The sequence below is a fragment of the Balaenoptera musculus genome, chromosome 15 (genome assembly GCF_009873245.2).
Source record: "Balaenoptera musculus isolate JJ_BM4_2016_0621 chromosome 15, mBalMus1.pri.v3, whole genome shotgun sequence".
NCBI lineage: Eukaryota > Metazoa > Chordata > Mammalia > Artiodactyla > Balaenopteridae > Balaenoptera > Balaenoptera musculus.
In genome coordinates this window covers 13,293,726-13,316,232 of record NC_045799.1, presented here as the reverse complement: position 1 = coordinate 13,316,232, position 22,507 = coordinate 13,293,726, and the positions used below count along the sequence as shown (strand labels likewise).

The 22,507-nt window shown below is 45.3% G+C and overlaps 1 protein-coding gene across 6 annotated transcripts in view; it reads right to left on the bottom strand.

The window, feature by feature from the left end:
- SULF2 (sulfatase 2) overlaps window positions 1–22,507 on the bottom strand; it is a 148,638-nt gene that overhangs the window by 45,666 nt on the left and 80,465 nt on the right. For 5 of the 6 annotated variants that reach the window (XM_036825484.1, XM_036825481.1, XM_036825482.1 and 2 more), the window contains exon 4: window positions 4,815–4,966. The exons of the other annotated variant lie outside the window; for it this stretch is intronic. In XM_036825484.1, coding sequence (XP_036681379.1) covers window positions 4,815–4,966 — 152 coding nt within the window. The remainder of the gene's footprint in view (window positions 1–4,814; window positions 4,967–22,507) is intronic. 6 annotated transcript variants of the gene reach the window in all.

Below are 22,507 nucleotides of genomic sequence, written 5' to 3'. Positions count from 1 at the left end.
TTACCTGTCAAAGGGGGGAGGGCTCCCCAGATGTGCTGGTGTTCCCAGAAGGGGAGTGGGATAGGGTGTGTTTTGGCTGTTGAGAATCTAGTCAGCCTCTTTCCAGTGGAAACTCTCCATTTTTATTTGGGGATCTATTCTCAGCTGATGTTCCAGGGTTGAGCTCAATGGTAGGGCTCTCGCGACCCCCTCCTCTGGATCAGGAGTGAGCATGTGATTTACAGCCCATCAGAACACTGCGTTCCCCTGGCCACACTGGTTGGTTCAGGGACAGACATGTGACTGATCCAGAGCCAATGAAGCTAGCTAGGAATCCTGGGAAGGAGACTCCCATGCTTGCAGCTGGGCAGGAAGCTGAGAGGATGCAAGGATGGCCATATTGGTACCAGGAGAAGAGAGACAGACATACAGTCTGTGAATGAGGTCGAAGAGAAGAAAACAGAATACAAAGGAGTGAGAAACCACTGCCTAATCCAGCCATGTCTGATGCCATTACTGCTGGATCAGTTAAAAAGGTTAATATGTTTCCTCTTCAATTAAGCCATTTTGATTTGAGTTTTTGTTCATTTCTGCTCACAAACAACTGAAAGAGGCCAGTCTAATTCAAAAAAGGATAACTCCTATAGTTTAGAGTAATCCAGAAACGCTTCATGAAAGAGAAGACAGACAAAACTTGGATAAATTCAGGGCAGGGAAGCACTAGTAAAGGTTTTGAGATGGTTGTAATAACCGACAAGGCTGGTCTGGCTGAAATGGCTCATACCGGGGATGACAAAATAGGAGATTGGGCTGATGTGCTTGTGTGTGTATATGTGTGTGTGTGTGTGTGTGTATGTGTGCACTTCTACACTGTGTGTGGTGTTCTGACTTTAATACAGGTGCCATCACTTCACAGTTTATAACACACCTCCACACGCTAGACCACAAACTTCAAGAGGACGGTACCTGGGTCTGTTTTTGTTCACCCTTGGATACCCAGCACCTGGCACATAGTAGGCTCTTAATAAATACTTGTTGAGGGAATAAATGACTAATGTAATCACCTCCCACTAGTTCACTCACTTGATATGGTTGTTGTGAAATTAGATATATTGTACATAAAACACCCAGCATAGTGCCTGGACCATAGTAGGTGCTCAGTAAATAGAAATGTGCATTATTAAGATGCTAGGATGTGCCCATTTTCCAGATTTGGGAATTGAGGCTCTTAGGAATAGGTAGCATATCCAACAGCACATAATATGTTCAGAGTCGGGCTCTGAACCCCCAGTTCACTGCACAGCCCCTGGAGGGCAATGGGCAGCAGAACAATACAATGGGCTGCAAATCCATGGGTCAGGTCTGGCCCTCAGGTGACCTTGATTCATGCCGGATTTTAGAAATGTCTGAATTAGCTGCCAATACTTAAAAATCAGACTTCACAGGACAAAAATACACAAATTTGTGGCTTCTGTTGAAAAGTCAGAAAACCTGGCCATCTCGGGCCCACAATGCTACGTGGGACGGACAGGCCTGATCTGAGAGTTTGCTGCCCCGTTTTAGACAGCTAAGTCCTCCACAGTCCCCACCACTCCATATTGTCTCACCTACTCCCAGCCTGCTCTCCTGTTTGCATGACTGCCTGTTCCCTGGTGACTTCTGCCTCGGAGCCTTGTGTGGCTTTTTAGAGACAACTAGAGAGGGAGGCCCCAAGGAATCGTCATCAGAGAGCCCTGGTTACGACCAGGTAAGTCAGGCCCAGGGCTAGTGGCGCGGGAATGGGGAAGAGAAAGAGGTGGATTTGACAGACCGGAGAAATAATGTATCTGCTGTGGCGGGATGCCGGAGCTGATTCTGAAGATTTAGTTGGGGCAGGAATATTTGTTAGTCTCCAGATTTTTTTTTTTAATGGTAAGTTTGGATGAACCATCAGTGTTAGTCTCTCCTCCTCATCATCATCATCACCATCATCATCATTATCTAAGCTGGGGGTCAGGAGACTACCGCCCACTGGCCAGGTCAGGCCCCCTGCCTGTTTTTGTAAATAAAGTTTTATTGAAACACAGCCATGCTTATCTGTTTACATATCACCCATGGCTGCTTTTGCACTGCAAGGGTAGACTTGAGCAGTTGCAATAGAGACTATGGCTTGTAAAGTCTAAAATATTTAGTATTTGGCCCTTTACAGAGCAAGTTTGGTGTCGTGATCTGAACTAATATGTTCTGAATATTTACTATATATGCAATGGTCTCCTCTCATGCTCTACATGTATTAACTCATGTGATCTTCAAAAACATTTGTGGAAAAACCACAATGAAATACCACTATACACCGAGCCAAATGGCTATAATAAAAAAGACAATGCATGTGTTGAGGAATGTGAAGCAACTGGAAAGCTTAAAAATTTCTGGCTGGGTGTGTAAAGTGGTTCAACCATGTAACACATCCTATATCCCAGCAATTCTACTCCCAGGTGTATAAGCCAAAGAAGTGGGTTCATATGTCTACCAAAAGCCATGTGTAAGGATGCTCACGGCAGCTTAGTGCATAACAGACCCAACCAGAGACAACGAAAATATCCATCAGTCGTTGAATAGATGAATATCTGTCATCTATTTATACAAGAGAATACTATGTAGCAATGAAAAGGACACATGGCTGATACACATGACCATGTGGATGAATCTCACAGACGTGACGTTGAGTGAAACAAGCCAGATATAAAGAGCACATGTGATATGATCCCATTTATGTGAAGTTCTTGAACAGGCAAAACCAATCCATGGTGATAAAAGTCAAAATAAGAGGTGGTGGCAGTTTTGGCTGGAAAGGCGTAGGAAGGAACCTGCTGGGGGCTGGAAATGCTCCACAGCTTGACCTGGGCGGCACTTACACAGATGCACAGATGTGTGAAAACTCCCTGCAAATTCACTGAGGATCTATGCTCCTTACCTTATCTCAGTTCAACAAATCAGAACTAGAAAAAGTATGTCCTAGGGAACAAATAGATTAAGGTATAACCACACAATGGGATGCTATACAACAAGAATGAAGGATCTACACTCACACGTGACAACATGGGAATTTCAACAGAGTGTTAAGCAACAAAAGCTGGATACAGAATTAGTCTACAATGCTGGAAGTCTGAGTAATGGGTGTCCTTTTGGGAGGGGTGGTTGCTGGGAGCTACATGGGGGGAACTTCTTGACCTACGTGAGTGCTGGTTACATGTGTCTGCTCAGTTTTTGAAGATTCATTGAACTGTACACTCTATATGCACACTTGCTGTAAGAAAGTTCTGCTTTGACAAAATGTTATAAAATAATACCCTCACATTACCTGGCACGTGTTAGAATGGTGAGCATCAAGAAGACAAGAGATAACAAGTGTTGGTGAGGATGTGGAGAAAAGGGAAACTTCGTGCACTGTTGGTAGGATGTAAATTGATGCAGCTACTACAGAAAACAGCATGGAGGTTCCTCAAAACATTAAAAATAGAGCTACCCTATGATCTAGGGATTCCACTTCTGGGTACTTATTCAAAGGAAATGAAAACTGGATCTTGCAGGGAGAGCTGCACTCTCATGTTTATTGCAGCATTAGTCTCAGAAGCCCGGATATGTAAACAGCCTAAGTGTCCTCAATGATGAATGGATAAAGAAGATGTGGTGTATATACACACCACACCCCCCCCCCCCCACACACACACAATGGAACATTATTCCGTCCTGAGAAAGAAGGAAATCCTGCCATTTGCATCAACATGGACATACTTTGAGGACATTATGCTAAGTGACGTAAGTCAGAGAAAGACAAATACTGTGTGATATCACTTGTATATGGAATCCAAAAGAGCTGAACTCATAAAAACAGAAAGTAGAATGGGTGTTACCAGGGGCGGGGGGTGGGAGAAGTGGGGAGATGTTGTTTAAGGGGACAAACTTAACAACTAGTAAATAAGTAAGTCCTGGAGATCTAATGCACAGCATAGTGATTCTAGGCAACAGTATTGTATTATAAACATCAGACTTGCTAAGAGAGACTAGGTCTTAATTATTCTCACCACAAAAAGGAAAAGATTACGCAACGTGATAAAGGTTTAGCTAACATGACAACGGCAATAACACTGCGTTATACACATGTATCGAACCAGCATGTTGTACGTGTTAAACTTACACAATGTTATATGTCAAATATACCTCAACTGAAAAAACCCAACACTCTTACATTGCCATTTGCAGCAACAGAGATAAACCTAGCATTACACTTAGTGAAGTAAGTCAGAGAGAGACAAATATGATGTGATATCACTTATATGTGGAATCTAAAAATAAAACAAATGAATCTAATACAAAACAGAAACAGACTCACAGACACAGAAAAACAAACTTATGGTTACCAAGGGGAACGGGATGGGGGGATGGGGGAGGGATAAATGAGGAGCACGGGGATTAACAAACACTACACATAAAACAGATAAGCAACGAGGATTTACCGCATAGCACAGGGAATTATATGAAATACCTTGAAATAACCTATAATGGAAAGTAATCTGGAAAAATATAACTGAATCACTTTGCTGTACCCCTGAAACTAACACAATATTGTAAATCAACTATACTTCAATTTAAAAAAATGAAACATAAAACAATACTCTTAGAAACAGAGACTATCGTTTGAGAAATGAGAAGACGGAAGCAGAGGATGTAAGTAAGCTGCTCAAGGTCACACATGTAAGTAAGTGTCGCCATCTGAGCCCAGGTAGTCGGGCTCCAGTGTCGTGACCCTCAGGGCCGAGCCCCACCGCCTCTCCCAGCCAGGAAGGGGCACTCACCTTGGAGTAGTCAAAGCCGTGCTTCTCCTTCACTCCGTTCCGACACAGTGTGTAGTTATAAAAGCGGGAGTTTTTAAGGAGGCCGACCCACTCCTTCCAGCCAGGCGGTACGTAGGAGCCGTTGTATTCATTAAGGTACTTCCCAAAGAAAGCTGGAGGGGGAGAAGGACCAGGAGGCCACATGAGCACACAGAGAGCAAAAGCCTTCTCTGTCCGTCACCCGACAGCAATTTCTAAACCATGGCAGGCCCAGAGCCCGGCGACAGCCCTGCCCTCTGAGCCACGGAGCCCTTTGGCAGGCAAGTGCAGCCTATGACCCCCCTTCTCAAATGTTTTCATGTGCAGAAAATAAAATATATAAGATTACAGAGAAAATCAATTATTTTGAAATACAGTTATCAAAATATTAGGAGAATTTGCCATATAGTAACGTGTCCTTAAAAAAAACGAAGATTAAATGCAAGACCTTGCAAGGAATGATCAGTTCAAAGTAGTGATGAGTGAGAATATTTGATTTCGCGACACCTACAGCAACTGCAACGGAATACTGAAACATCAGCGATTTCTACGATGACAACGGTATAGATTCTGCCGATGCACCGTGGTTAGGGGCCTACATTCAGAACTGAAGCAAATGCCAAGTGTCAGCTGTAGGTCAGTGAAAGCCAGAGCATCAATTTTTCCCACTCAAGTTTATGGACCCCCTTGGATTCTATCTACTACATGGTGTCTAGAAGGGCTAACATTTAACAAAATGGACCAAGGGCTTCCCTGGTGGCGCAGTGGTTGAGAATCTGCCTGCCAATGCAGGGGACATGGGTTCGAGCCCTGGTCTGGGAAGATCCCACATGCCGCGGAGCAACTAGGCCCGTGAGCCACAACTACTGAGCCTGCGCGTCTGGAGCCTGTGCTCCGCAACGGGAGGGGCCGCGATAGTGAGAGGCCCGCGCACCGCGATGAAGAGTGGCCCCCACTTGCCACAACTAGAGAAAGCCCTCGCACAGAAACGAAGACCCAACACAGCCAAATAAATAAATAAATAAATAAATAAATAAGAATTAAAGGGCTAATAATTAAAAAAAAAAAAAAAAAAAAGGACCAAGACCGATTGCTCGTGGGGGCACGGGGCATCTGGAGCTCGCACACGCTGCCGGGGCACGTGCAGACCGATCCAGGCACGGTGGAAAACTGTTCGGCAGCGTCTGCTAAACTTGACCATAGTCACACCTTCTGACCCAGCATCCTGGGTATTTACCCAGCAGAAATGCATTCCTAGGTTCACCAAAAGTCACAGGCAGGACAGGCTCATAGCAGCACTATTCACAATAGCAAATAACTAGAAACGAAACAGATGTCCACCCACACAAGAATGGAGAAATACACCGCATGTCTGTATACCCGAATATGACATAGAAATAAGAAGGAAAGGACTAGTGCCACGTTCACTAACACGAACACATCACAACAACCAAACAGTGTTAAGAGGAATAAAGGAGATATAAAAGTATCACTGTATGATCCCATTTACATGAAGTTCAAAAACAGGCAAAAGGAATCTATGGTTTTGAGAAGAAAAGCCGTGGTTATTGCTGGACGTGGGGGAAAGGGGGATGGAAGGGGCACGGGACTTCTCGGGTGATGATGGTCTTGTTCCATTTCTTGCTGGAACACGGGTGGTTCCGTTGGTGAAACTCCACAGAGCTGGGCATTTAGAGCAGCTAAAGTGCACGTCTCTGCAGGCGTGCTTTACACCACCAGCAAAGCTTACTTAAAAAAAGAATCACCCTACTTCATCTGGACGGGGATACACCCCCGAACTTTCTGTGGGTGGTGAGGTAACACAAGATCTTTGCGATACTTTTTTGTTCTTTTTCTTCTCCTCAATGAGCAAGTGTGATTTTTAATAATTATAACCTCTAAAGCCATTTTTTAGCAATGGAAAAATCTGTGAGAGTTTTTCTAGAGACAGAGGCGCTAGGCCAGCCCTCTCTTCCAGATGAGGACACTGGGGCTCCGAGACACTCAGAGAACCACTGCCGAGAGAGCGGGGCTATGGAAGGGATTGGAAGAGATCCCGCAAGCAGAGTGCTTAGCGCCATTCCTGGCAAAAAGTGAGGGTCTAGTGGGTGTCAATTCAGAGCCCAAGATGAGAAGAGACAGACAGGGGAGGTGAACATGCATAGAGGAAGGAGGAGTGGGCCAGGGTTGCTATGATGCCAGCAGGGGTAAGATGGGTCCTTCCACTTAGAACCTTCTAGAAAGCATGAAGGGCTGCTTGAGACCTGTTGGTCCAGAGAAGAGAAGCTTGGGCCAGGAGAGGCTGCCATGGAGCCGGAGCCCTCTGTGGGGTTTTCCTGGAGACCTGGCAGATGGCTGGCACTGCCCAGGGGTGGGAAGACCCCTCAGACCCCAAGCAGCCAGATTCCAGAATCCCCCAGGCTCTAGGCAAAGGCAAGCATTTCCATGAAATCCTCCCCTGGCACACAGGACCAGGAAGTGAGTGCTCCTGACGGAGGAGCTGATGAACTGCTTCCTAGAAGGATGTGGGCATGAGGAGGAGGTGAAAATAGGAAGGGAAGACCCCCAGCAGCCTCGGGGGAAGGCCCAGGGTGGAGCATCCCTTCACGTGGTAGGACAGTGCAAAAATAAATGGAAAGGAGCCCTGGGCAGCAGGGGAGCTGGGAAACCGGCTGCCCCGGCTCTGAGTCCTGGGTAACATCCAATATTTACAGAGTGAAACATAATCAGGTGATGGGTGCCCAGTTCAACAGCAACTGCATGTCCTGGCTGGGTGCTGGGGCATCAAGGATGGAGATGCCGGCTGGAGGTAAGAGGCAGCATAAAGGCATCAGGTAAGCTGAAGGCTTGAGCATCTTTCTCTAGAACGTGGCACAGACACTTGCTCCATCCGCCCCCGTAAAGCAGTGGCTCTCAGCCAGAGGCAGTTTTGCCCCTTAGACACTTGGCAGTGTCTGCAGACATTTTAGGTTTGTCACAACTTGGGGAAGAGGATGCATCTAGCGGGCAGAGGCCCGGGAGAATGTTAAGCATTTGACAGCGCTCAGGACAGCCTCCACTACAGAGAATCATCCGGCACGGAACGTCAATACCCTGGAGTTGAGAAAAACCCTGATTTAAGTAACTCCACCTGGCCCTCAGCATCTCCTCCCCATCAGTAAAAGAACCACACTGTGAGAGCTGAGAAGGCCCCTGGAGACCAAGCACAGTCCAGGAAACAAGATCTACCAAACCTCAATAACCTTACTCCCCACTTCTGATGCTTCTTTCCATAGGTAGGGAGCTCTACTCTGATAACACGCCTAGCCTCTTCCCTTCTCTCCTGTTCTACCTTGGGGAAGACTGACACAGCAGGGGTAGCAAACCTTTCCTGTAAAGGCCCAGAGAGTAAATATTTTAGGCTTCATAGGCCAGACAGCCTCTATTGCAACTGTTCAACTCTGCTGTTGTGGGAAACAGTCACAGACAATCCATAGACAAATGGGTGTGGCTGTGTTTCAATAAAACTTTATTTATAAAGGCAGATGGAGGGCCGGATCTGGCTCGTGGGCTGCAGTTTGCTGACCCTTAGCATATGTGTCTGGTGAGTTTGGTGGGACAATTTGGACACACGTAACCCAATCCTTCCGTTGCCTTCCTGTGGGGAGTGATCTACCCTCAGGCACTGCTAGTTCAAGGGGGCTTGGCTCAGTGAGAAGTCTGTCTGACTCTGGAGTTTAGCATCAGGAAGCCCAAATGCCCTCAGAAGGAAGCCAGATCCTCAAACTTGGCCTTTATCAGATTCCTCAAAGTACTATTTTGGCTTCCATCTGCTGACTCCTTAATTTTATTTCTCATTTGGTTCAAAACTTCAACAAGGAAGAAGGTGATCTTAATAAGCATCCCCTCAAAGCTCCCCAACATTTTCTCATGATAAATAATATTGGCGGTGGTGTAAACGTTTTCTTTTGAAACAACTTAAGTAAAAAGGTAAAACAATCGAGAGAAAAATATTAATAATAGAATCAGTGTCCCAGGCATGTAAAGATCAATATATCCATTTAACAACTATTTATTAAACACCTAAGGTATGCCAGGAGCTGTTCTAGTCACTGGAAACACAGCAGTAAAGAAGACCCTCAGGATCCCTGACTTCATGGGGCTCACATTCTAGGGAGGAGGACTGTGACAAATAAAGATGGTGGTGTTGGTGACAACAGTGATGAAGAAAATGAAGGATGATGATGCAACAAAGTGGCCAGAGATGGACCACGGGAGGTACCACTGGGCTGGGTAGTCAGGGTTGAGGAACGATGAGAATGAGTCAGAGGGAATATGGGAATATAAGGAAAACTTCTCCAGGCTGAAAGAACAGCAAGTGCAAAGGTTCTGAGGCAGGAACAAGCTTGGGGGCACACATCCCCTGAAATATTACATGCCAGATTTTTCATTTTCTGTGCATTTTCCTGGAAACACAGCTTTTGACATATTTTGAAGGGAAGACAGGACCACAAGTCATTTCAGAAGCACAGAACTTCACTCTCTTGGTTTGCAGAAGAGTGAACGAAAGCCCAGAGAAGGAGGCTCACTGAATTCCCCACTGGGGGAACAAGGTTCCCTCCCAGGTCTCTCCAGTCCCCAGCTCATGATCCTACTGGTTTGTCCCTGAAGATCTGGGCTAAGGTCTTTCTGATGAATGTGCAACTTGAAATGCTAAAGGCCTAATTCTTGGCCCTGCTGGTGGGATAGATATTTCTTGGGGGTGGGAGGTGGGGTGACTTTGGAAGCCCACCCCTGCCTATTATTGTCCAATGCCATGGGTGTCAACACATCCGGAGCTGCTTCCTCTGCTAGAATCTTTTCTTTCACATCTCCCTCCTCTTTCTAACCCCCAATACTTCAAAACTCCAGAGTTTATTATTCAGCCTCCACAAGGCCCTAAAAAACAGGGCTTCAGTCAAAGGCTTTTAGTGCCAAATTAGATTTTGCTCTCATTTGATTAGATTTCACCAAGGCAGTTTTTAAAATGGTTACTCTGGCACCAGTTGTGGTGGGAGAAGCAAATTAGCATGGGCCCTGGGGCACTGGGACTGGGAGATACAGGCAGGAGAATGAGCTGGAATTAAAATCAAGATTAAAAATACAGCCCATGTCATGGTTGGAGCCTGGAGTCGCTGAGCCTTCGCTGCTGGGATGGTATAAAGGAAGAGCAAATTGGGGGCTGCTGCGGGGGTGTAAAAACTTGGCAGGCAGATTAAGAGGAATTAAATGCCAGGCCAGGAAAGACCACTGACAATGTGCTGGCTGATGGCTGCCCCTAGGATGCAGGGCTGGCATCAACTGAAGGACAGAGCACTTACTGGCTCCTGTGTACCAGGCACTGGGTAGAAATTTACACCTGGCAACAGAGACTTTTGTTTTGCCTGCCTGGTCCTGACTATGATTCTTTGGGTACCACCGCTTCCTTATGTAAGTATGCATGGCTGCTCTTAACTCCTGACTCCAGGGCTGCATGCATAATCTCAGCCTGACCAATCAGAGCTCTACATTCCTCTGGCTACTGCCATTGGTTCAGGGATAGGCATGTGACCCAAGCTGGGCCAATGAGAGTCAGCCCTGGGATTTTAGGGAGCTACTGGGAAGAAGTTTTTCTTTCATGGGGCTTGAAGCTGGTGGGATATAAGTTTGAAACTGCTGGCAGCCATCTTGCCACCAAGAAGGGGGGAGGTCTGTTTGAAGGTGAAGCAACATGGAAGAAAGCAGCAGAGGTGAGTGATGGAGACATGGAGAGAGAGAGAGGTGGAAAGAGAGAGAAATATGCTGGTTTGAGTCCCTGTGTCCACTCTTACCTGAAGCCACCTTTAATGCTAGCATTTTCAGTTACAGTGTTTCCCAATTTTAGGGGACATTGGACAATGGGGACATTTTTAGTTGTCACAACCAGCATCAAGTGGGTAGAAGCAAGGGATGCTGGTAAGCATCCTATAATGCACAGGATGGCTCCCCAGGAAAAAGAATTATCTGGCCCAAGACGTCAGTAGTGCCAAGGGTGAGAAACCCTGAGTTATGTAAACCAATAAATCCCACCACTCCACTTATGTTGTTATTTCGTTTGCTTAATTCACTTTGGGTTGAGGTCTTTCACCTGCAATTAAAAGACCCAAGGAGAAGACAGTGAGCTGCTCAGTGCAGAGCAGGGTTTTGGCAAACCAGATCTGGCCCGCCACCTGTTTCTGTAAATAGTTTCACTGGAACACAGCCACGCCCACTGGTTTACGTGCCTTTATGGCTGCCTGCACACTACAATGGCAGAGTTGGGTAGCTGCAACAGAGACCATGTGGCTGCAAGTCCCAAATATTTACTATCTGGCCCTTTGCAGGAAAAGTTTTCTCACCCTGGGTGTAGAGCAAAATTCCCTGCATGGGGTGAAGGATCCCTCTGGGATCTGAAACACGGCTGTGGTGACCTGGAGTGGTGATGCCAGTGCAGCAGAAGTAGACTCTGAACTGGGCCAGGGTGGTGTGGGCACCAGAGTGCAAAGGAGTGACACAACAAGGGGGATGGCCATGACAACAGAACAGGAGCCGCCAGTTACAGGCTGTCCTCGCCCGTGCGTGGTCCTGATACGCACACATGTCAGGTTCTACACTTTGGTTAAATAATACCAGTCTCCCACAGCATGGTTCAAATTTGGCTATGGCAGCATACTAACTGTAGTTGCATGAAGTACAAATTTCACTACTAGCTCCTCTGTCCACAAATCACTGTGTAAATAACAGACGCTCATCACGATCAGTCACATCACCTCTTGCGAGGTCTATCAGTGACTGGTCACTGCCCACCTGTTGTTCAGTTCACGTGCAGACAGCAACGCAAGTAGTTGTGTTGCCTCCCTGTCTCCCAGGGATACACCTACAAGACATTTTACAAAAGTGAATTATCAAAAGGAGACAGCTGGCCACCAGAGGCGAAAGTGCAGCAAAGAAATGAAAAGTTTGAACGCTGAAATTGAAACTTGAGTTGAATGCTAATGGAGTCATAGAGGAGGTGGAGCTGACCGTGGGAATGTTGACACTCACTGTTTGGGAAACTCTAGACAAGCGGCTGAACGAACTTAGCCAAAGGTGAACTTAATCATCGATGTAAATGAGGAAAAGTGGTTGTGATGACAAGGAGGAAGATATCCCAGGGGAAGGGATGTTAAAGGGACTCTTGGAGGCATTTTGCAACACTGAAAGCTGTGCGACCTTCAGTAGGTTGTTTAATCTCTCCATGCCTCAGTTTCTCCATTTATAAAATGGGGATAACAACAGTATCTACCTCCTGGGGTGGTCGTGAGAACTAATATATGCATATTGCTTAGAAACGGCACATGACAAGTGCCCACTAAGTGTTATAGTTTCATTAGCACCAATGCATCCCCCTTTTTGGCCAACTTCTTGCTCCGTTAATACCATGTCTAATGGAAGCCCTGCAGAGACAGATGTCAGAATCCAGCCTCTCCCCCTCCCCACACAGAGGGGATTCTCATCCCCCAAGTCCTGCCCTATCACTCTCTCCTGGTCCTGCTGGCCCGGGCAGGCAGCTCTTGTCGGAAAGCTGAGCGCCTGCTTCCCCTCCTGACTGCTGCTTTCTTCATTTGTCTGAGTTTAAGTGCTGCTGGGGAACCATTCAGAGTCTGATGGGAGAACCAGGCCCTTCTGTTATCTCTCCTAGCCCTGATTCTAACTGAAATTGCCTTGTAATGATTGCATTTGTGGTCTGTAAAAACTGTGTCTTGCGGCGACTGGAGACTGATATTAGCTGGCAGTAAACCTGGCACAGGAGGGCAGACGGAGCCATCACTTTGGATACGGGGGAGACAGAGGGTTTCGGCAGCTGGAGTAAAACAGGCATCCCGGGTCATTGTCTGTGCTGGACAGCGGGTCAGATCGGGCCAGGGTTGGGGGCACTATTGTTTTGCACCTCCAGGCAGTAATTCCCCTTAGTCTGGGTGGTGACTGTATCACATGGGAGGTGGTACAGGAGAGCAGCCAGGCGTGCCAAACCGTCTGGTCTGCTACCTCCTAACACTCACCCCAGGCAAGTGACTTCACCCCTCTGTGCCTCAGGGGACAAGGATGATAGTACGCCACTGCCTGCTGTCACGTGGAGGGCCCAACATGTGCACGGAACAGAAAGGTGTACCTGGCACATCCCAAGAACCTGGCAAGTGGCGGTGAGAGGCACTGACAACACCTCCACCTTTGGGACCCTCCCCTCCCCCCCCACTGTGGGACATCTGGATGGAACTGTCAACAGGGCTGTTTCGAGGACACTGGCGTCTCCGAGCACACATTCAGCCCACACCATCTTCACCCACGTCCTACATTAGAGAGAATCGATAAATAACTGAGTCAAAATATTCCGGAATGGACTGGTTGATCATGCTACATTTCACTATTTATATCCAAATATAAACATTTCATTAAATATCTACTCATTTTGAATGGGTAGCTTCCCCCGTAATTTGGAGCCAATATACCAATATATACACACATGCATGAATACTCACGTGTGCACATGTGCGCACGTGCACACACACACACACACACACACACACACACTCTCCCTCTCTCTCCCTCTCTCTCTCTTTCAGGTGACCCCTGAAAAGCCATAGCCACTACACCCCTGGTTCCTCTTAAATACAAAGGTCCCAAGTGTCCATCAAGGTGTCCTTCCCCACCCAAGGGGCAGGTATATGTCTGAACTTGGCCAATCAGACTCTGCCCTGGGACTTTGAATCTTGAGCTAGGAGACTCAAAAGTGGAAGAAAGGGTTGGATTTCTGTAACACTCCTCATGAGACAGTTGCTCAAAACCTGCAATCTGAATCCTCAGATCCAGTGTGTGGGAATCCAAATGAAAGAGGCAAGGCCGTCAGGATGATGTAGTCCCCAAAGAGAAACGTGTCTTGCTCCTCCATCCTCATTTCTTTGCGTACAGAGGAAATGGCCTCCACCTGGACTTGGTGCCTCCCCTTTTGTCCCCATAACCCAGACCCCACCCCCAAATGGCCAGAAGGACCCTTCTGAACCCAACACCCTTCTTGTCATTCCCCTTCAGTGACTCCCCGCCTGTCCAGCTACCTCCGCCCACATCTCCCATCACTCACCTCTCTGCTCACTGTTCTGGCCACTCTCAGCCTCTTGTTCCTTAAAACGTTCCAAACTCACTGCCATCTCAGGGCATTTGTACCTGCTCTTCCCTCGGCCTCAGACACTTGCCTTCTCCCTTCTCACATGGACTGGCTCCTTCTCACTGTGACGTCTCAGATTAGATGTCACCTCTTCTGAGAAGGTGTCTCTGATCACCTTGCCTAAGGCCACCCAGCCCTCTCACCAGGCTATTTATCTTCTCCATAGCAGTCAGCACTCTCTGAAATTATCCTGTGCTGTAGCCCCAGCCCAGTACCTGGCTAAAAGGGGGCACACACTGATAGCTGCTGACAGGGTGCCTGGGTCGACGGACTTTAGGAAGGCACACAGGTAGGACAGTGCAAGACTGCCCCAGTCCAGTGTCTTAAGCCTCACACCCTCCCTGGGAGGGCAGGAGGGCTGGAGAAGCGGCAGCCAAATGTTTTATTAGAAGGGATTTCTATCACAACATCTGCAGGAGGGAATGCTACACGTTGGAAAAAGGCTACAGGGAAGTGGTGGAGATGTCACTCCGAAGCCTGTCTGTGTGCAAAGCACAGGGAACACGTATCAGACCAACTGGGGCGATCTGCAACCCCAGCGGACACTGGCGATGTCTGGAGTCTTTTCTGTTTGTCACAACTAGGGAAGGGGGGTGCTACTGGCATCTAGTGGGTAGAGGCCAGGGATGCTGCTAAACACCGTCCAGGGCACGGGACAGCCCCACAGCAAAGAATGATCTGACTTCAAAGCATCAGTGGTGCCGAGGTCAAGAAACTCTGTGCTGGGTATACAGTTTCAAAAGTTACGTGGGTCTCTGGTGATGGAGACGGGGGTGCGGTGTGGCTTTGAGGAACTTGGGTTCCAGAATCTGGAGGGCCAGGGTTTGAGCCCTGCCTCCTTGGGCAGATGAGTGTTCCTCTCTGAGCCTCAGTGACTTCATCTATAAAATGGGGCCACAGCAAATGAGATCATGTCTGTCAAAGAGTAAGAACTCCAAAAAAAGGAACTGTGAGTTCCCAAAATATAGCCCGCTTTCCTTTACGGGGGCAGGGGGTGTGTGTGTGTGATGAGAACTCAGGTCTCTGGAGAAATGAAAATGGTTGTTAGAAACCAGATTCGACGGCATCTTGGAAAATGACAAGGCTCCTTGGAGACTCCAGTAATGAGCTCAGGGAAGGATGTTTACACTGCACAAAGAAACCGGCTGAGCATGACACACATCTATTAGCAGAGATGGGTCAGAGCGCGGAGCCGAGCCAATGACAATAAACAATGTTTGCCAAAGCGATTCGGAAAGGTCAGTGAAAAATGAAGTAGAACGCTGGAAAAGTCCATCTTTCCCAGGATAAACCACCCCGTTTCACAGGCAAGGAGTTTGGGAAAACACAAAGGGGTCTTCACCCTCCATGACCTCTTCCAAATTCCAGTTGGCCAGTGCCTCTTTCACACATCTTGCCATTTTTTAATTAAATATTTATTGAACATCTACTATATACCAGGTACTGTTCTATGTCTTAGGGGTGAAATGGTGAACAAGACAGACAAACTTTCCAGTTCCGGATTGTTTCATGTTTATCCATCTCCCAGTGAGATGATAACATTTGGCCATTTTTATGAATCGTTTGGATGGTTAACAAAACTTAATCTTTGCCTTCAGATCAATTCATTTGATGCCAAACAGGCATTTCAAACTGGACTTTTGATTGGTTCCCCTAAAGTTGCTTCTCTCCCCACAGTCTGGTAAATGCCAGCTGCTCAGGCCACACACCCCAAAGGGGTCTTCAGTTACCCTCTCCCCCTCATTGATATATATTGATGATACATCACAGTAGCTCCGTGTTCAGAACAGACTCAGGACTGAGCACCTCCTACATCTCATTGGGACCAGCGTGGTCCAAGCCCCTGCCTTCTCTCGCCTGGACCTTGCTGGGGCCTCCTCCCTGGTCCTGATGCTTCCCTGCCCCAACCTCTAAGCTCCAGCCTCCCATCCAACCTCCACAGTCACCAGAAGGATTCTGTTAAGTCACAGATCAAGCCCAAATTCAAACCCTTCAACGGCTACGTGTCACACTTGAACTAAGATCCAGAGTCCTTGTCGTGTCCCACAAGATCCCACGTGATCTGTCTCCTGCTCCCTCCTGGACCTCGTCTCCCCGGTTTGCCCATTCTGTTCCCGCCGCAGTGGCCTCCTTCTGTCCTCCCAGCCCCTGAGGCTCGTTTCTGCCTCAGGGCATTTGCCCCTACTGTTCCCGCTGAAGGAAGCATCTTCCTCAGACACCTGCATGGACCACTTCCTCACCTTTCCCAGGTATTTGGTCAAATGTTACCTTATTGGGTTACATCCCTAAGCATCCTATTAAAATGGCCTCTCCCCGTCCCTGGCTCTCCCTCTTCTGACTTTGTTTCTCCACAATATTTAGCACCACCTGACAAATTTGTCTTGTGGCTTTTCCCACCTGCCTGCCCAATTGGAACACCTGCTCCATGAGGGAAGGGGTTTCTGCCTGCCTTGTTCCCACTGTATCTCTACATCTAGGACACAGCCCAGCAAGCACGAAGGCCTCAATAGATATTTGTGGGATAAATGATGAAATGATGGAACCTACGAATGCCCAGGTGATGGGAGGCCTGTGGGAATCCTGTCCAACTGAGGGACTAGCAGATTCCTGTTGCCCAGCACCCAGGGTGCACCGTCTTAGAGCAGAAGAGCAGGTGGAATTGTTAAATTGTCGTCTTTCTATTTGATTTTGTGGCGTCTGGTGGGCTGAATCGGGATCTCTTCCATCCACATGGGGCAGGGCTTCCCTGTGTGTGGGGGTCCTGCACAACTGAAGAAGGGCCCCAGAAAAATGACAAATAACATACAAGGGAACTCCCATAAGGTTAACAGCTGATTTATCAGCAGAACCTCTACAAGCCAGAAGGGAGTGGCATGATATACTTAAAGTGATGAAAGGGAAGAACCTACAACCAAGATTACTCTACCCGGCAAGGATCTCATTTAGATTTGATGGAGAAATCAAAAGCTTTACAGACAAGCAAAAGCTAAGAGAATTCAGCACCACCAAACCAGCTCTACAACAAATGCTAAAGGAACTTCTCTAAGTGGGAAACACAAGAGAAGAAAAGGACCTACAAAAACAAACCCAAAACAATTAAGAAAATGGTCATAGGAACATACATATCGATAATTACCTTAAACGTGAATGGATTAAATGCTCCAACCAGAAGACAAAGGCTTGCTGAATGGATACAAAAACAAGACCCATACATATGCTGTCTACAAGAGACCCACTTCAGACCTAGGGACACATACAGACTGAAAGTGAGGGGATGGAAAAAGATATTCCATGCAAATGGAAATCAAAAGAAAGCTGGAGTAGCTATACTCATATCAGATAAAATAGACTTTAAAATAAAGAATGTTACAAGAGACAAGGAAGGACACTACATAATGATCAAGGGATCAATCCAAGAAGAAGATATAACAAATATAAATATATATGCACCCAACATAGGAGCACCTCAATACATAAGGCAACTGCTAACAGCTATAAAAGAGGAAATCGACAGTAACACAATAATAGTGGGGGACTTTAACACCTCACTTACATCAATGGACAGATCATCCAAAATGAAAATAAATAAGGAAACAGAAGCTTTAAATGACACAATAGACCAGAAAGATTTAATTGATATTTATAGGACATTCCATCCAAAAACAGCAGATTACACTTTCTTCTCAAGTGCATATGGAACATTCTCCAGGATAGATCACATCTTGGGTCACAAATCAAGCCTCAGTAAATTTAAGAAAATTGAAATCAGGGCTTCCCTGGTGGCGCAGTGGTTGAGAATCTGCCTGCCAATGCAGGGGACACAGGTTCAAGCCCTGGTCTGGGAAGATCCCACATGCTGCGGAGCAACTGGGCCCATGAGCCACAATTACTGCGCCTGCGCGTCTGGAGCCTGTGCTCCGCAACAAGAGAGGCCGCGATAGTGAGAGGCCCGTGCACTGCCATGAAGAGTGGCCCCTGCTTGCCACAACTAGAGAAAGCCCTCGCACAGAAACGAAGACCCAACACATCCATAAATAAATAAATAAATAAATTAAAAAAAAAAAAGAAAATTGAAATCATATCAAGCATTTTTTCTGACCACAACACTATGAGATTAGAAATGAATTACAGGGAAAAAAACGTAAAAAACACAAACACATGGAGGCTAAACAATACATTACTAAATAACCAAAAGATCACTGAAGAAATCAAAGAGGAAATCAAAAAATACCTAGAGACAAATGACAATGAAAACATGACGATCCAAAACCTATGGGATGCAGCAAAAGCAGTTCTAAGAGGGAAGTTTATATCTATACAAGCCTACCTAAAGAAACAAGAAAAATCTCAAGTAAACAATCTAACCTTGCACCAAAAGGAACTAGACAAAGAAGAACAAACAAAACCCAAAGTTAGCAGAAGGAAAGAAATCATAAAGATCAGAGCGGAAATAAATGAAATAGAAACAAAGAAAACAATAGCAAAGATCAATAAAACTAAAAGCTGGTCCTTTGAGAAGATAATCAAAATTGATAAGCCATTAGCCAGACTCATCAAGAGGGAGAGGACTCAAATCAATAAAATTAGAAATGAAAAAGGAGAAGTTACAACAGACACCTCAGAAATACAAAGCATCCTAAGAGACTACTACAAGCAACTCTATGCCAATAAAATGGACAACCTGGAAGAAATGGACAAATTCTTACAAAGGTATAACATTCCAAGACTGAACCAGGAAGAAACAGAAAATATGAACAGACCAATCACAAGTAATGAAATTGAAACTGTGATTAAAAATCTTCCAACAAACAAAAGTCCAGGACCAGATGGCTTCACAGGTGAATTCTATCAAACATTTAGAGAAGAGCTAACACCCATCCTTCTCAAAGTCTTCCAAAAAATTATGGAGGAAGGAACACTCCCAAACTCATTCTATGAGGCCACCATCACCCTGATACCAAAACCAGACAAGGATACTACAAAAAAAGAAAATTACAGACCAATATCACTGATGAATATAGATGCAAAAATCCTCAACAAAATACTAGCAAACAGAATCCAACAACACATTAAAAGGATCATACACCATGACCAAGTGGGATTTATCCCAGGGATGCAAGGATTCTTCAATATACGCAAATCAATCAGCGTGATACACCATATTAACAAATTGAAGAATAAAAACCATATGGTCATCTCAATAGATGCAGAAAAAGCTTTTGACAAAATTCAACACCCATTTATGATAAAAACACTCCAGAAAGTGGGCATAGAGGGAACCTACCTCAACATAATAAAGGCCATATATGACAGACCCACAGCAAACATCATTCTCAATGGTGAAAAACTGAAAGCATTTCCTCTAAGATCAGGAACAAGACAAGGATGTCCACTCTCACCACTATTATTCAACATAGTTTTGGAAGTCCTAGCCACAGCAATCAGAGAAGAAAAAGAAATAATAGGAATACAAATTGGAAAAGAAGAAGTAAAACTGTCACTGTTTGCAGATGACATGATACTACACATAGAGAATCCTGAAAATGCCACCAGAAAACTACTAGAGCTAATCAATGAATTTGGTAAAGTTGCAGGATACAAAATTAATGCACAGAAATCTCTTGCATTCCTATACACTAATGATGAAAAACCTGAAAGAGAAATTATGGAAACACTCCCATTTACCATTGCAACAAAAAGAATAAAATACCTAGGAATAAACCTACCTAGGGAGACAAAAGACCTGTATGCAGAAAACTATAAGACACTGATGAAAGAAATTAAAGATGATACCAACAGATGGAGAGATATACCATGTTCTTGGACTGGAAGAATCAACATTGTGAAAATGACTATACTACCCAAAGCAATCTACAGATTCAATGCAATCCCTATCAAATTACCAATGGCATTTTTTACGGAACTAGAACAAATCATCTTAAAATTTGTATGGAGACACAAAAGACCCCGAATAGCCAAAGCAGTCTTGAGGGAAAAAAACAGAGCTGGAGGAATCAGACTCCCTGACTTCAGACTATACTACAAAGCTACAGTAATCAAGGCAATATGGTACTGGCACAAAAACAGAAACATAGATCAATGGAACAAGATAGAAAGCCCAGAGATAAACCTACGCACCTATGGTCAACTAATCTATGACAAAGGAGGCAAAGATATACAATGGAGAAAAGACAGTCTCTTCAATAAGTGGTGCTGGGAAAACTGGACAGCTACATGTAAAAGAATGAAATTAGAACACTCCCTAACACCATACACAAAAATAAACTCAAAATGGATTAGAGACCTAAATGTAAGACCGGACACTATAAAACTCTTAGAGGAAAACATAGGAAGAACACTCTTTGACATAAATCACAGCAAGATCTTTTTTGATCCACCTCCTAGAGTAATGGAAATAAAAACAAAAATAAACAAATGGGACCTAATGAAACTTCAAAGCTTTTGCACAGCAAAGGAAACCATAAACAAGACGAAAAGACAACCCTCAGAATGGGAGAAAATATTTGCAAACGAATCAACGGACAAAGGATTAATCTCCAAAATATATAAACAGCTCATTCAGCTCAATATTAAAGAAACAAACAACCCAATCCAAAAATGGGCAGAAGACCTAAACAGACATTTCTCCAAAGAAGACATACAGATGGCCAAGAAGCACATGAAAAGATGCTCAACATCACTAATTATTAGAGAAATGCAAATCAAAACTACAATGAGGTATCACCTCACACCAGTTAGAATGGGCATCATCAGAAAATCTACAAACAACAAATGCTGGAGAGGGTGTGGAGAAAAGGGAACCCTCTTGCACTGTTGGTGGGAATGTAAATTGATACAGTCACTATGGAGAACAGTATGGAGGTTCCTTAAAAAACTAAAAATAGGGCTTCCTTGGTGGCGCAGTGGTTGAGAATCTGCCTGCCAATGCAGGGGACACGGGTTCGAGCCCTGGTCTGGGAAGATCCCACATGCCGTGGAGCAACTAGGCCCGTGAGCCACAATTACTGAGCCTGCGCGTCTGGAGCCTGTGCTCCGCAACAGGAGAGACCGCGATAGTGAGAGGCCCGCGCACCGCGATGAAGAGTGGTCCCCACTTGCCGCAACTAGAAAAAGCCCTCGCACAGAAACGAAGACCCATCACAGCCATAAATAAATAAAGAATACTGGTCAAAAAAAAAAAAAAAAAAAAAAAGAGTGTGACCATTTAAAAAAAAAAAAAAACAAAACTAAAAATAGAATTACCATATGATCCAGCAATCCCACTACTAGGCATATACCCAGAGAAAACCGTAATTCAAAAAGACACATGCACCCCAATGTTCATGGCAGCACTATTTACAATAGCCAGGTCATGGAAGCGACCTAAATGCCCATCGACAGACGAATGGATAAAGAAGATGTGGTACATGTATACAATGGAAGATTACTCAGCCACAAAAAGGAACGAAATTGAGTCATTTGTAGAGACGTGGATGGATCTAGAGACTGTCATACAGAGTGAAGTAAGCCAGAAAGAGAAAAACAAATATCGTATATTAACGCATGTATGTGGAACCTAGAAAAATGGTACAGATGAACCGTTTTGCAGGGCAGAAGTTGAGACACAGATGTAGAGAACAAACGTATGGACACCAACGAGGGGAAAACCGCGGTGGGGTGGGGATGGTGGTGTGCTGAATTGGGCGATTGGGATTGACATGTATACACTGATGTGTATAAAACTGATGACTGATTAAACAAAAAAAAAAAAAAATGAAGGGCCCCAGGCCAGTGTTCGTCAATAGCAATCACTCTCAAGTGTTTCAGTATCAGGGTCCCTTCAGACTCTTAACCGTTACTGAGGATGTGAAGGAGTTGGTTATGTCTAGCGACACTTACCATATTAGAAATGAACACTGAGAAATTTAAAACATATGAGTTCATTTAAAAATAGTAATAATAAACCTACTTGTTAGTATTAATATATGTATTTCAAAAGGATAAATAAATATATTTTCCCCCAACAAAATAACATTAGTGAGAAGACCTGGACTGTTTTACAGTTTAGCAAATATCTTTAAGTGTCTGGTTTAACAGGAGACAGCTGAATTCTCATATCTACTTCTGAATTTGATCTGTCGTGATTCGTTGTTCAGGGTGTGTTTTGTGAAAAATCCAACCTCACGTAGACATGCACACAGAAAGTGGGGGAGTCTTTTCATACCCTTTTTAGATGGTTGTGGGTATGCTCTGTACCCATGAGAAACACCATGAAGAAAATGAGGGTCAAAAGGCAAATGATGTGTTGGTATTATCGTGCAAATGGTCTGGGGTCCAGGGTTCCTGGGGCACACTTTGAGAACCACTGGGTTAGAAGGTGATGACATACCACAACAACCCAACAAGGCAGATACTATTTCTGTCCCCATTTTACAATTGGAGAAATGGAGGCACAGAG